This window comes from Primulina eburnea, chromosome 10, assembly GCF_022965805.1.
Source record: "Primulina eburnea isolate SZY01 chromosome 10, ASM2296580v1, whole genome shotgun sequence".
Lineage (NCBI taxonomy): Eukaryota > Viridiplantae > Streptophyta > Magnoliopsida > Lamiales > Gesneriaceae > Primulina > Primulina eburnea.
In genome coordinates, this window is record NC_133110.1 from 7248341 (window position 1) to 7263205 (window position 14865).

General features: G+C 38.6%; 1 protein-coding gene across 3 annotated transcripts; it reads left to right on the top strand.

Moving 5' to 3' along the window:
- The first annotated feature begins 1291 nt into the window (after positions 1–1291).
- LOC140802989 (protein LSD1-like) lies at positions 1292–11800 on the top strand. 3 transcript variants are annotated; one of them, XM_073158653.1, is made up of 7 exons: positions 1292–1448; positions 1585–1775; positions 9518–9628; positions 10596–10705; positions 10904–10984; positions 11226–11297; positions 11387–11800. In XM_073158653.1, exons 2-7 carry the CDS (start codon positions 1664–1666, stop codon positions 11426–11428), a joined length of 528 nt encoding a protein of 175 aa, XP_073014754.1. In that variant the 5' UTR covers positions 1292–1448; positions 1585–1663; the 3' UTR covers positions 11429–11800. The 3 variants fall into 3 exon arrangements, with proteins under 3 accessions (XP_073014754.1, XP_073014755.1, XP_073014753.1); XM_073158654.1 differs by having other exon boundaries at positions 1301–1507; XM_073158652.1 differs by having other exon boundaries at positions 1301–1775.
- Positions 11801–14865: the final 3065 nt, after the last annotated feature.

The following is a 14865-nucleotide window of genomic DNA, read 5'->3' on the forward strand; positions in this document are numbered from 1 at the left end:
TCTTTTAGTGAATTACTTTCTAAGTGGAAGAAGAAGAGAAGTACTAGTTGTTATATCTAAACATCCATAAAATATTGTACATTTAAATTACACTCTTACTTCAATATTTATTTATCTAGTCGTTGTGTTAACCAATTGCGTGCATTGAAATCTCAATGTTTTTCAAAGAAGACTAAGATAGTTGAAAAATATGCATGAAGACACATCTAGTCGCACAAGATAATTATGACGTGTGATATGTCATCACTGACGGCCCGATGAAGATCCACAAGCCAATACAACCATAGCTATATCAGAAGTTACACCACAACTTGTAGAAAAGTATAGGTCAGAGGGGACTATGAGGACAAAAAAAAACCAAATCAAGATAACGTGGTTAAAGACATCTTCAACAAGACCCTTGTCAAGAACATGTTCAAAAAAATTAAGAATTGTTCTAATGCCAAAGAGTTCTGGAAAAATCTGACCAAACTTTGCGAAAGAAATGATCAAACTAAGGAGAAAAAGTTGTATGTGGCAATTCAAAAATTTGACAATGCAAAGATGAAGCCCAATGAGGCCTTAAATGAGTTTGATAAATGATTTAGTAGTATTCTGATTGAACTTTGTTCACTTAGAAAAAATACTCTACCCATGAATTTACATTGAATGTATGAGAGCACTGCCCAGAGAATTAGATGTAAAAACGATAACAATGAAAGAACATAAGGATATCAAAAAACTCGAGCTGCATGATTTATTTGCAGATTTGAAAGCATATGAGTTCGAGCCAGGGATTTGGACAGAGCCACAAGTCCCACTCCAAGTGCCGGAGAAGAATATTCCAGCGGAAAATCTGCTGATCGGATAAGCAATTAGACGGTGTATTTATTTGTTAAAAAATTTGACAAATTTTTCAGAAAAAATCGATCTATATTTAATTCTTATCATTAAAAAGATCAAACTTATGATAATCAAACTTCTTGGAGTGAGTCTCATATGAGACCGTCTCACGGATCATAATCTGTGAGACGGGTTAACAATACTCATATTCACAATAAAAAATAGTACTCTTAGCATAAAAAGTAATACTCTTTTATGGTGACCCAAATAAGAGATCCGTCTCACAAATAATACCCATAAGACCATCTCATATAAGTTTTCGCAAACTTCTTATAATCATATAAAAAAAGTTATAATTGAATCTGAATCAAACTCGATATCACGTCATAAACTTAATGTTTGCCAAAGGCGTATAATATCACATTTTCCCATACCGTGTATGATGGTCTAGAGACTGTAAATGCCTGGTTATACTAATACATACAGTAAATAAGTGAAAGGGGCAGGCATCCACCACCATACTGGATAAAGTTGCCAAGAAACTGCCAATACACGGCATTCGCTTACCTCCCCGGATGTGACAACTTAAGAGAAAATTCCGATTCCAATTCCGATTCCTACTCCAAGTGCCCTATCCTCAATCCTCCCTCTGTTGCCTCATAAACACTGAATCCACCCACCGCTGGTTGTTTATTTGATCAGAGCTGTCTTTTTTTGGGTATATTTTGAGCATATCGATTTCTTTCTTCTTTTGACTTTTAGGTATTGAAGCTCTGATTTTGCCTGTTGGTGGTTAATTTGGCCCTGTTATTTCTTGAGAGATATTAGTGTCAGCGGAGGAATGCAAAGCCAGATCGTGTGCAGCGGGTGTAGGAGTCTGCTGATGTACCCGAGCGGGGCAACCAATGTGTGCTGCGCTTTGTGTAATGCCATCACTAATGTGCCCTCTCCAGGTAAATCTTGAAGTTTGCACGATGATTTGAGCAGTAATTTGTAACCTTTTGGATGGTAAAAAGATGAGTATGATGTCATTTGTTCAGTTGTTTATGCGAGAAAAGGGTTTTTTTTTGTAGTTTTTGTATGACTTTGTGCTAATAGTGTTGTTTATGACATGATTTGTTCTTTTTAATTAATTCTATAGTTCGAGAGGGTGAATATGTTAGAAGAAAACTCGTTACGTTACAATTCTTCTCGTTTTATATAGTCCTAAACAATTTCAAATGGAAAAATATTGCTTCTTTTTTTTTTATGAGGTCTCGGAGGAATTTGCTGTAGCACATGTGAACATTCATATTTCCGCAAATGTATCACACACAAATTATTAGAAGAATTTGTTCGTTGTGCGACTGCACAACTGCATTTTCGATGATAAAAGGGCTGCTGTTTGAATATCTATTGGTAGTCATCTATTAGGCGTCAAGCTCCAAAGTCTGAAACTTGATCTATGTAAATTCATCTATCTTTTAGGCGCTGTCTCTTTCGGGGGGAAAATTGAAACTTTTACGTGTAAATTTTCCTGAAATTCTAGTTTTTCCCCTACCCGAATTTTATGATTCAATCCCCTCTCTTTATTCAGGGTCCACCCTGCTTCCAAGATGAAGATTCTTCTGTCCATTTAGGGCCTTTTGAATAATATAATTACATAAGATCGTTATTTATAGGTTTAACAGAAAGAAGGCAAGCATATACATGTTATTTCTAATCCAAAAGGGCCTTAAGTGTCAACAATCATTTTCATTGTCATTAAGTAAGGTGCATCATCTGATTGTTTTTGCTTGGTTGATTGGAATTGTCTTTTATATCATGATTATTATCTCTTTCAGTATTATACATGGACTAGTTTGTGTTTAGTAATGAAAATGCTCTCTTCCCCCTTTAGCTGTTGCAATCTCGTTCCAGGTCCTTCACCGATCTCCGCTCGTCGCCCTTCTTTTTCCGACGTATTGCCATAATTTCCGGTAGTCTTCTCCGGCCGTCCGCCGATCTATCGTCAGACAGGCGCTTTCATTTTAAAAATCGACCGTCAACCTCGGGTCGCAATTATGTTTAACATCGGTAGAAATTTCAGGGATGGACTTGTCACATTACGGTCTCATATCGGAGACGAGACGATTAGGATCGATTTTAAATTATTTACCTTGAGATTGAGCTCGGACGGTAGATCCATTTGGTGGTCAGAAAAAACAAGGAATGCTTGCTATATGCTGGATTTTCAGCGCGAAGAGGCACGGTGGATTAACTCTGTTTTCGGTGAGTATATTTACTCCAAGCAAGCAGGTTCGTCCTTTCGCCGCCTCAGAGGAAGGAATGCGGTTTTCATAATACAGCGTTTTGAAAACAAGCGCGGGAGATTCATTGAACTGTCTAAGTTCAACAAGCAAGGGAAAAAGCTCACCACTATTGTACCAAGTGGCGTTAATGCAAGTGGGTGGATTAGAGTGACGAAGGCCATGGATAAGCTGCTTATGGGAGACTTTCAGAGGGTGTTTTCTCGGCAATTACCCGTTCCAGATAAATATCAAAACAACACCTGCAATAATTATCAAAAGATGGGTTTGGGGGACAGGGGTTGCAAGGTAGATCTTAGGGCAGATGTGGACGAAAGTAGAGAGCAGCGAGGTCACAAGAATTGGAACGAAGCCATCATCATTACCAGAGACAAAGTAACATCTAAGTGGAGTCTTGTTGAAGAGGTTCTCCGGAAGGCTACGACCAGAAACATTAAGCTATATCCTTTTCAAGCCAATAAAGCGTTATGGTGGCCATTTAATGCGGAAGAGTACACGTACTTTATCAATTTGAAGAGAGGGTACTTCGAATCAAGAGTGCAGTTGGAATTTAATCAGTGGTCCAAAGATATTAATACATTGGACTCGGTGGAGAATTGTTGCAATAGCTGGATTTGGATAAGAGGTTTACCTTGGGACCTATGGTCGCCAAATACGTTTAAAATTATTGGGGAGCGTTGTGGGGGACTGTTGGCCATTAGCCCGGATACATTACATTTCCGAATGATCGGAGCAGCGAGGATCAAGGTGAAGGGAAATGAAGGTGGTTTTATTCCGACTACGATGGTCATTCCTTTGGTAGGTGGACCTACAGAGATCAGAATTAGGGTCGAAACTTTTGACTCAAAGGGTTATGAAGAGTATGAAAAGCAGACATATGCTCAAGTAGTGGTGAATGGAAAAAAGATATTGGCGGGTTGGGGTAATAATAACATCTACAACACTCTTACAAGGAATGAAGATGGAGAAACGAATCAATACAAAGGAAAATCAATTATGAGGGAACCACAGATGCAAGCCATGAACGGTGCGGAATCAAGTCAAATTTTCGGTCCAAAGAGTGGGAAAGGCAGATTACATGAAACTCAGGGGCAATTGCTCTCGAAAGGCACAGGAATGAAGCGAGTAACAGAATCCGTTACAGCTGATCGGAAGTGTGAAGGAAAGGTGCAGAAAATACTAAGGAATGTTGATCCTAAAGATGTAACGAAGTTTACAACATCCTCTATTGGATCCACAAACAAACAACATTCTGTGGATGTGGACAAACGGCCCGGAGCTCGATTGCTTAACACCACACCGGATCAGTTCTGGAAGACATACCGCCGTAAAAGAAATTCAATTGAATTTGACGGTATTGTATCACATGTGGTTCCGGACAGCCTGACTCAGAAAATTCATAGTACGGATTTGTGCAACAAAGACGACGGAGAGTACAGGGGTGAATTTGAGGACATGGAATTTGAAGACTCTCAAGACGACTTGTTAGAAGAGGAGCATTACTCCAGCGAGGCAGAAAGTGTTGGGTATACCAGTTCTGACAAAATTGATTCTTTCGAAGACGCTGCGGCAGATTTGGATGACTTGTTCTCAACTCCAAAGTCTACGAGGTGCATCCCTAATGAAGTACAGGTGGAAGATTTCGTTGCAGGACTGGACGCGTTGCACAAAAACCCAGATGGTTCAAATAACAACGCAGACGATGGTTTACGAGACATGGAAAGATCTTTTGTGGGACAGGTATTGCATGGTAAGCATTCATCACTTCCATATCATTACGTATCGTTAAACTCCATTTTGTCATCCCCTTTCAGTGTCTTGGGTGAGGGTAGAGGTTTTGTAGGGAGTGGGGTAGGAAAAGTTGTTGAAAAGCCCTGTAACATCAAAGAATTATCAGCGCCGAAAGTGGGGGAGGACATTGAAGGTTCAGTAGCACAAAATGAAGGGGTGGGTTTAACTGACAAAGGTGGTGACACAGAAAAACCACAGAATAGTCGATTGAAGAGAGAGTTGATCAGACTTCAATGCGGAATAAGTTATGAAAGAGGAAACACTTCGACGGGTCCGAAAGGTTTTAGATGAAGATTCTCTCTTGGAATATTAGAGGAGGGGGGGCGTTGAGGAGAAGACAACTTGTTCGATCAGTAATTCAAAAGGAAAGGCCGGATATTGTGATTCTTGTGGAGACAAAACGTGAAAAAATAGACAATAAATTCGTGGGCAGTGTTTGGAGATCAAGATTTGTTGACTGGGTTTGCTTGCCTTCGGCAGGTAGGTCGGGAGGTATTCTTGTTATGTGGGATCCTAGATTAGTGTCGGTCCACAACAACCTGATTGGGGAATTCTCGGTTTCAATTGAGATTTCGAAGGCTGATGAAATAAGATGGTGGTTTTCGGCCATATATGGGCCTGTAAAGCCGAGGTTACGAGAAATGTTTTGGGATGAATTAGCGGGGTTGAGAGTAATTTGTGGTGATCTTTGGTGTCTCGGAGGTGACTTCAATGTGGTGCGGAATTTGGGAGAAAAATTGAATAGCAATTCAGTGACCACAAGCATGTCATGTTTCGATGCTTTGTTAGAGGAGTTGGAGCTTGTTGACCCACCGCTGCTCAATGCCAAATTCACATGGTCCAACTTCAGATCTACACCAATTTGTAGTAGGTTGGACAGATTTCTATTTTCCAAAGGTTGGAGGCAAATATTTCCTAATCTCAGACACACGGTGCTCCCAAGACTCACCTCGGATCATTGCCCGATCTTGCTAGACACATCTAATCGTCGATGGGGTCCAGCACCTTTCAGATTCGAAAATGCATGGCTGTCGCATCGACAATTCACACAATTAGTTAAGCTGTGGTGGAACAAAGAGGGCGTTCAGGGGTGGGAAGGATATAAATTCATGCAAAAGCTGAAATTGTTGAAAAAAGAAGTCTCCGAATGGAACATGTCAGTGTTTGGAGATGCCCGGGTAAAAATAAAAGAGTTGACCTACAAGATTGATCAACTGGATGGGCTTGAGGCAGCTGGAAATTGGTCAGAGGAGTTGAATGATGAGAGGAGGCTGGTTAAATGTGAGCTGGAAAAAGCATCATTTACAAGTTTTCAGATTAATAACCAAAAAGCAAGAACTAAATGGTTACAACAAGGAGACCAAAATACGAAGTTCTTCCATGCAGTGTTGAATAACAGAAGGAGCAGAGCACTGATTGAGAGAGTGGAAGTGGAAGATGGCAGCATTCTTACAGATGAAAAACAGATTGTGAATGAAATTGTAAGCTTTTATAAGAAATTGTTCAAGAAGGAAGAAGGGGAACGGGGGTTGGCAAGTGACTTGGGGTTGGGTATTGAGGGTCTGGATTGGAAACCGATTACGAGAGTAGAAGCTGATGAGTTGGAAATTAGTTTTGAGGAGAATGAGATTAAAGAGGCATTGTTCAGTTGCGATGGATCAAAAGCACCAGGGCCAGATGGATTCACTTTGGAATTTTTCCAGAAAAATTGGGACACGGTGAGATTGGATGTGTTAAAGGTGTTTGCGGAGTTCTTTCAAACGGGGGTGGTGAATGGAATCACAAATGAGACTTATATATGTCTCATTCCTAAGAAAAATGATGCTACGAAGATTAAGGACTTCCGACCTATAAGCTTGGTTACATGTTTGTACAAAATTTTGGCAAAGGTTTTGGTTCACAGATTGAAAAAGGTTGTGGCTAACACCATTGCGGAAAATCAGTGTGCTTTTATCAAAGGGAGGCAGATACTCGATTGTTGTCTCATTGCGAACGAAATGGTGGATGAATACCGTAAAAAGAAAAAGAGGGGTTGGGTGCTAAAAGTTGATTTAGAAAAAGCGTATGATAATGTGGATTGGCAATTCTTGGACTATGCTCTACTACAAAAGGGATTTGGTGAGAGGTGGAGGAGGTGGGTTAGAGGATGTATCTCTAATGTCTCCTTCTCAATATTTGTGAATGGGAGAACGTGTGGGAAAATCAGAGGGGAAAAAGGGCTTAGACAAGGCGATCCATTATCACCTTTTCTATTCAATATTGTGGCCGATGTGTTGGGAAGGATGGTGGATAAGGCTAGGGAGGATAAAGAGGTTAAAGGCTTCCATATTGGAAAGGATAAGCTGGAAATTACACATTTACAGTTCGCAGACGATACTCTGTTCTTTTTGGATTCGGATAATGATGTGACGAAGATAATAAACATACTCAAAACTTTTTCTATGAAATCAGGGCTGAAAATAAACATGGGTAAGAGTGTCGTGCTTGGTCTGAATTTTGTGGATGAAGAGGTGGCGGAAATGGCTGCATCATTCGGAGGGATGCAGGGTTCATGGCCCATTAAGTATTTAGGTCTGCCGTTGGGGGGAAATCCGAACAAGTTGGAATTTTGGGAGCCCGTGACTTCGAAGATGGCTAAGAAATTAGTAAGCTGGAAAAAAGCTTTTCTATCCAGAGGTGGTCGCCTTATTTTGATACACTCGGTTCTTTGCGCCATGCCATCTTATTTTATGTCCCTCTTCAAAGTCCCGAAACAAGTTGCGGCACATATGGAAAGGTTGATGAGGAACTTCCTGTGGGATGGTGATGAAGGAGATTCACATTGTCATGTGATAGGTTGGAAGCAAGTGTGCAAACCGAAAGGAAAGGGAGGATTGGGTTTGGGGAATATCGGTCTTCGAAATAAGGCTCTTCTTGGAAAATGGTGGTGGAGAAGTTCGTTAGAGGGGGAGTCGTTGTGGAAAAATGTGATTAGAAGCAAATACGGATTACAGGATAACGGGTGGGACCTGGGATTGGCGGAGAGCACAACATTCAAGAGTCCTTGGAAATTCATTTCTAGGTCTTACCGGGCTTTTCATCAACTTACTAGAGTGTTGCCTAATCAGGGTAACATCATTAGATTTTGGGAGGATGTTTGGGAGGGAGGGGAGTCATTCAAACTGAGATTTCCATCATTGTTTCGTATTTGTACCTCAATTAATAAGCCTATCAGCCATTATATTCAAATCGCAAATACTGGGGTTGTGTCTTCTTATACTTGGGATGTGAGGTTTAGGAGAGATTTTAATGATGAAGAGTTACAAGAGTTCACAAGTTTGTTAGGTGTCTTAGATGGAGTCACGTTGCGGTTGGGTCTGGGGGATCGTAGGGTATGGTTGGGGGATTCCTCGGGGTTGTTCTCAGTCAAATCTTTCTATAACTCTTTCTTCCCAGATTCTGCTTTTCAAACATTCGATTGCTTCAAAACCATTTGGAAAGTTAATGTCCCACAAAAGATCAAGATTTTCTCGTGGATCGTTGCTCTGGGGAAGTTGCCTTCTTGTGACAACGTGCAGAAAAGATGGGGGAGTTGCACTCTACTGCCTCAATGGTGATGTTTATGTCGGCAAGATGAAGAAAACCAGGACCATTTACTGCTGCACTGCCCATTCGCTCGCTGCATTTGGATAAAAGTTCAGAGGGAAATGGGAATTCAATGGGCATTTCCTAACTTTGCTAGAGAGCTGTTACAGGATGATTTTGATTGTCCATTACCATCTTCACTTAATGATTTCTGGGCTATGATTGTTCACTGCGTATTTTGGTCACTGTGGCTCGAGAGGAATAGGAGAATTTTTGAAGATCTGCACGAAACGACAGACCAGGTTTGGGATAAAGTAAAATTCAGGATGGCAATATGGACAACCAGATTGAGAGAATTTAGTCATCTATGTATAAGTGATTTGGTTCGAGATTGGAAGTTTGTATTGCAATATCATTAGTGCGAGCTCATTTCTATTAGGTTAAGTCTGTAGAGCAGTATGCTCATTGAGGATTTCTTATCCTCATGTTATTGTAACTCAGTCATATTATTCTAATATAATAGTTTTTTATCAAAAAAAAAAAAGTTTGTGTTTAGTAATGGAATATGCACTTTTATTTCTGGATCTGTGTTTTAGAATCAAGGAATTGGTTTGTTGGTTTCTCGATACAACTCGAGAGCCAGCTGTTACTGCTATTATGATTTTTTTCTTCCTAATTTTCACTCCACATTTTGCAAATGATTTTGCTCATCAAACCAACCATTAAGACCTTAATAGTTACACAAAAATCTTTGTACTTTTTACTTTTTCGCACCAATCATTATGCTCTTTCATAGTTTCATATAATATATCATGGAAACATTCTAAAACTTTTAGCCAAGATTGATCTTTATGTTTGTCGATACTATGTACTAGAACAAAGAATGAGGTCAATTCTGAATCATGCTCTCAGATTTCTTCATGTGTGTGTACTCCAAAGCTATTACACTGCTTTGTCAGTAACGTAGCTTAAAGCAGAGCAATTCTCCATTATTTCCTAGTTTTAGGCTTCAATTTCATGGTTTTTTGCAATATAACATTGTCCCTCCTCAGGAATGGAAATGGCCCAACTGATATGTGGGGGTTGCCGTACCTTGTTGATGTATACTCGTGGAGCTACAAGTGTGAGATGCTCCTGTTGTCACGCGGTGAACCTTGCACCAGGTGGCAATCATTGTTTATTGTAGATGCTATTTTAGAGACTACTCTTCACTGTTTAGGGACCATGCCTTCAATCTAGAGTATTTTGCCTTGCATATAAATATTACAATACATGTTAGATCTTGGCATCTTTGCTTATCCGGGAAATTTTTAGCTGTATTTCTGTTACTGGTGACAATGAAATGTGTGCTACATACAATGATCTTCTTTCAAGTTATATTCGTCGAAGGATTTGATTCATGCTTTCCCTGCCACTTTATCTCTCTACTCGGTTTTGTTAATCCATCGTGTGATTTGTTTACTTCCCGCCCATTGAAATAGATATTCATGTCTCGAGACAAAAATTACATCAGGAGAATTTAGTCGAGCATATTATTAATATCTTTTTGGTGGGTGGATAGTATAAAAATTTGCTCTTTCAATGATTGTTAGTTCAGAAAGGAACGTACATGGCAAATAAATGGTAAAATTTATTTTATACTGTAAGGGAAACTCCAGTAGTTGATATTTGATTCCTGAATAAAGCCTTTCCTGAATAAAGCCTTATTTTGGTTGTTTCTTCTCCAGCAAGTGTGAAGAGAATATGTTTCTTTTTCCCAAGCCACATTTTACGGCCAATCCATAGCAATTACTGGATAATGGGCTGATGGATATGTTTTTATGCCTCCAAATCTGTGTTAACTCTTTATTTTATACTTGATGACGCAGAGATGGTGCAATAAAAATTATTACTTTATGTTTACTGTCATTATTTATCTCTTGTGATTTCTATTTTATTCTTACAGCATGATTATATTAGTCAAAAACCTCATAATTATAAGATAATGTGCAACACATCATGTAAATATAAAAGATACGCGACAAAAATAGCTTATTTTGTCCATTGCCTATCAAGCATCTTAATGTATTGCTGTTTTATCAAGACTATTTCGAATTTCCCGTGTTTATTTGGACTTTGGTTGTTTTTTAGCATCTAATATCGCTCATGTCAATTGTGGAAATTGCCGCACAACACTTATGTACCCATACGGTGCTCCGTCTGTCAAATGTGCTGTATGTCAATTCATCACTCACGTCAATGTAAGCATCCCAATATATTTCATTTGTTGTTGAGATTCAAAGCACATAAAAGATCAGTGTCGGTTTTCTCCTTCTTACCTGAATTCAACTATGGCTTGATTCCCATGTAGCATGTTAAACTTTCATTTGAGGTCATATGACAAGAAGTATGTTGTTCCTTTTCTGTGCTGGTACTATCTATTTGTTTTGTGCTGGCAGATGGGAAATGCTAGGGTACCTATTCCCATGCATAGGCCAAACGGAACTCCCTCTTCGGCATCGACACCTTCAAGTTCCGCAGTAAGTTCCTGATGTGTTTAGCTACTACGACAGTGTTTCCAAATGTTTAAGAAATTTGATTGTGGACTTTTCTTTTACAAAATTTTGCGAATTTGTAAAGGAAAAATCCATGATCACATTTTTTAAGCATTTGCAAACACTACCTAAGCTATAGCTGCATATGTGGATTAAGAATACCCTTCATTGGAAAATCTTCTTTCTGAATGTTTAATCGTTGTCATTTTCATTTTTCTTTATGCAGGCATTGTCCAATTCTCAGAACCAAACCGTGGTTGTGGAAAACCCCATGTCTGTTGACAAGAGTGGGAAACTGGTAGATATGCTGTTTGTGCCATCTGTCTCATGATTACTTATTACTCCCTTTCTATATGACCGAGTTTTTAACAATATCTCAAATTTCAGGTTAGCAACGTTGTTGTTGGGGTCACTACGGATAAGAAGTGATCCTGATTGATACTTTGGTGGATTACTGCAACCATCACTGAGCCAAGAAATGCATTCACCATTTTGCTTTTTGGGTATATGAGGTATGTATATTTGGCGGGAATATATCTTAGTGATGTTGCTGCTTTGTGTTGTGGTACTTATGCTATCGAAAACAGAAGTGTTTGTGTGAAATTGTGTATTGAAAATATATGTAAAATTGTAAATATAATGGGTTGAAAGCTCTACCTTCTTCATCATTTGTAAGGAAATCATTTTAGTGGGAAGGAGAGAAACTAAGATCGGTGGTGTCGAAATGTCTAGATTTGTTAGACTGAACTTGCTGTGCGAAGTTTGATATAAAAAATGAAGATAACAGAGCTTCTTGTAATATCATTATCTGTAGTTCTGTGCTACCAGTGATCCTTGATTTGTGCTGGGATGTATATCTGCAGTTGGGTAGCAACCTTGTCATGAGTTACGTTTTTGCACTGCTTTACATGCAGAACTCTAAAAAAAAATGTGTTGCGTTATGTTCTTGAATTCATTATATGACCCAGTGTGAAGATGGTGGACCTTGCGGCAAAAGTAGCATATCATGCATTTGCAATATTGCCAATATTTCCACCTCCTTCAATTTCTCTACTGATTTCAAGGGCATGAAATTTAACATACCCAAGCGCGCCGATGGGGGCAGCAGTATATTGAAATTTTAACTGTGAAATGTGGTGATACGGTCCGAATTTGCATAGCTAGACACTACTTCGAGTGAGTATCAAACTCCATGGGAAGAAGACAGCGGGTTATGGGCATAATTTTTCTTGAATTAAATCGATTCGATTGGTTGCTCGGCTTAACCAAACGGCGAGTTCATGTGGTTCAAAAGAGTAAAGAATCAACGTTAATCATAAAATTTTACGCCTACCCATTTTCATATGAATTTTACATATATTTTCATAATTCAATGATTATTAAATACTCGATAAGTTTCTCATTGGCTAAAATTCAACATATGAAGGAATTGCTATTGCTAGTTGCGACTTCACTACTACTGTAATTACGGATATTGTGATTTTTTACTTATTATGACACTTTTTTTTTACGAGCTTGTTATATAAACGTACTTTCAAAATTGCGGTTTATTTCATCCTACTCCTACCCATGTGGATATTGTCCACATGATAGGATGGATGACCAAGATTTATCCATGCATATGTAGGATCTATTTTTTTTTTTTTGAAATTGTATGTGTGGCAAGATCTTATCCGTTGAAATGAAGTGAGGGTAGTGCCCACATAGGTAGGATCTCATCTACCCAAAATTGCAGACAAGTTTATAAAAATTCCAGCACATATCTCTTTTAGATGTGTATATATAGTATATATTTGAAATGAGAGAAGAGTTTGTTATAATTGAGTCGGTTTGAGGTGTCATATCAAATTTAATACTGTAATATAATGGACTATAATCTTGGGTTTTTCTCATTGTTTTGTAATTGAAAATCTTCAATTTTTATTTATAATTGATTTTGATTAATCATAAGGTTTATTATAAGATGGTGTTTGGATAGAAAAATTTCGATTTTTGAGTAGATTTCAAATCATCAACTTGAAGAAGTTTCAACCGTTAGAAGATTTCCAACCGTCTGTTCAAAGCCTTCAACCGCTTCATTAAAGAGTCATTCATTGTTCACTTAATGAAAGACATTCTCTGAGCGATTCAGGACATTCAATGGTTTTGCACCGCTACAAGTCAACCATGTCTTGCAGCAGTCCCGATAAAGATCTTCATTAATGTCAATATCCAAGACTAGAAAGATTGTTTAGACATCCAGTTCTGATGAAACTAATATTTACTATAAAAAGATGTTCAACAACAACTATTCAAAGGAACGAGATTCAAAACTGCACAAACAAAGAGAACATTAAATGTTTACTGAAGAACATTTAATATTGTTGCAGCTGATAGTGACACATAATTCCAATGCTATAGGTTTACGTTACACATTTTGTCGATCGTTGGAATGGTAGCTTATAAAAAAGAGATGAAGAATGCAGAACAAATCGTCGGTCATCTAAGCATTTCAACCGCTCGATTGCTATATTATTAAACTTGCATAAGATTTAAAACGCACCTAAAGTTCATACATTTCATCGCTCATCAAAGAACACACTCAACAGAAAGATCTCTGATTATTCAAGGATGAGTAGGTGTGATATCCTTGTCCCACATCGAAAAAAATCAAGATTTAAAATGAGTTTATAAAGGGCTACAATGGACTTTTATAGCAATTTGGGTTAATCATTTTCGTAAAGCGAGGACGGATACGAAGTAGTTGCTATAGGGGCCCATTGTGCAGTCACGCAGGCGCGGGCCCGGGCTCGGGGCGTGACAGAATGGTATCTGTGGTGACCCGGGCTCTAACTCAATTCTTTTGGGATTTAATTGGATCTTTGTTCGAAAATGTGGGTCAAAATTTTGCTTTTAACATTAATTTAAATGTATAACTAAAGCATATCATGTCTTAATATTAAATAAACAACATAATATACATACATGTCTGTTTGGTAAAATCATACGCTAGTGTTCAAATCCCAACTACAACATAAGTAGTACAAGTCAAAAGGAAAACACTAGAAATCTTCAACGCCCGTGATCTCCACGCTATTGTCAATCTCTCATCTAGCTCGAGACCCAGATCCTGCCCCACCTGTTGCCATGCACACATACAGACACGACAACAGCCGGATAACTCCGGTGAGAACATATCCCAGTATAAAACATGAATGCATGCAATGTCATAATCATGTACAAAAGCATAGCATATATCAAGTAACGTGAATAAAATCTAAACATGTAGAAGAATACAAATCTGTATTCAACATTTAAATCTTGACTCGACTCATTTCTAATCTAGGGATCCCGGTGTGAATAAGACGGTCTGTTATCTACCCAACCACTCGGGGCAACGGTACGTCTTATTCCTAGACTTCGGTCGACTCTGTATCGAGGGTCTACACATATAGCAAATCTGCTCCTATGCGTCGATACACCGAAACGTCTAGTTTTGGCAAATCTGCCAATATCTCCTATCTCAGGACTCGAATATAAATCAATAAACAAAATATTACATAATCAATGTAATAACAATCTAGTATGTGATTTAGGGAAACTCGTATCAAGTCTGAATCGAGTTGTGCAATCCCGTGACCACATGAATTATACCTTTCTTGTCGAATCGTCGGTCGAAGTCTCGAAGTCGGAATGTCACTCTGTCAAAACTAATCTGAAATGACAATATAACAATGCATTCTATCAAGATATAACTCATATCAAAATCTTGTACAAGTCAATACTCCATCTCGGTAACACTTGACGGCATAACGGCGTATGTCTTTGATACCGGTAACTCAATCTCAACATAACAATATCATAATCAATCCCAACAACTCATAATC

Coding starts and splice junctions, on each gene's coding strand:
- LOC140802989 (XM_073158653.1), top strand. CDS start 1,664: ATGCAAAGCCAGATCGTGTGCAGCGGGTGTAGGAGTCTGCTGATGTAC. Junction 1,776..9,517: donor CACTAATGTGCCCTCTCCAG/GTAAATCTTGAA, acceptor GTCCCTCCTCAG/GAATGGAAATGGCCCAACTG. Junction 9,629..10,595: donor CGCGGTGAACCTTGCACCAG/GTGGCAATCATT, acceptor GTTGTTTTTTAG/CATCTAATATCGCTCATGTC.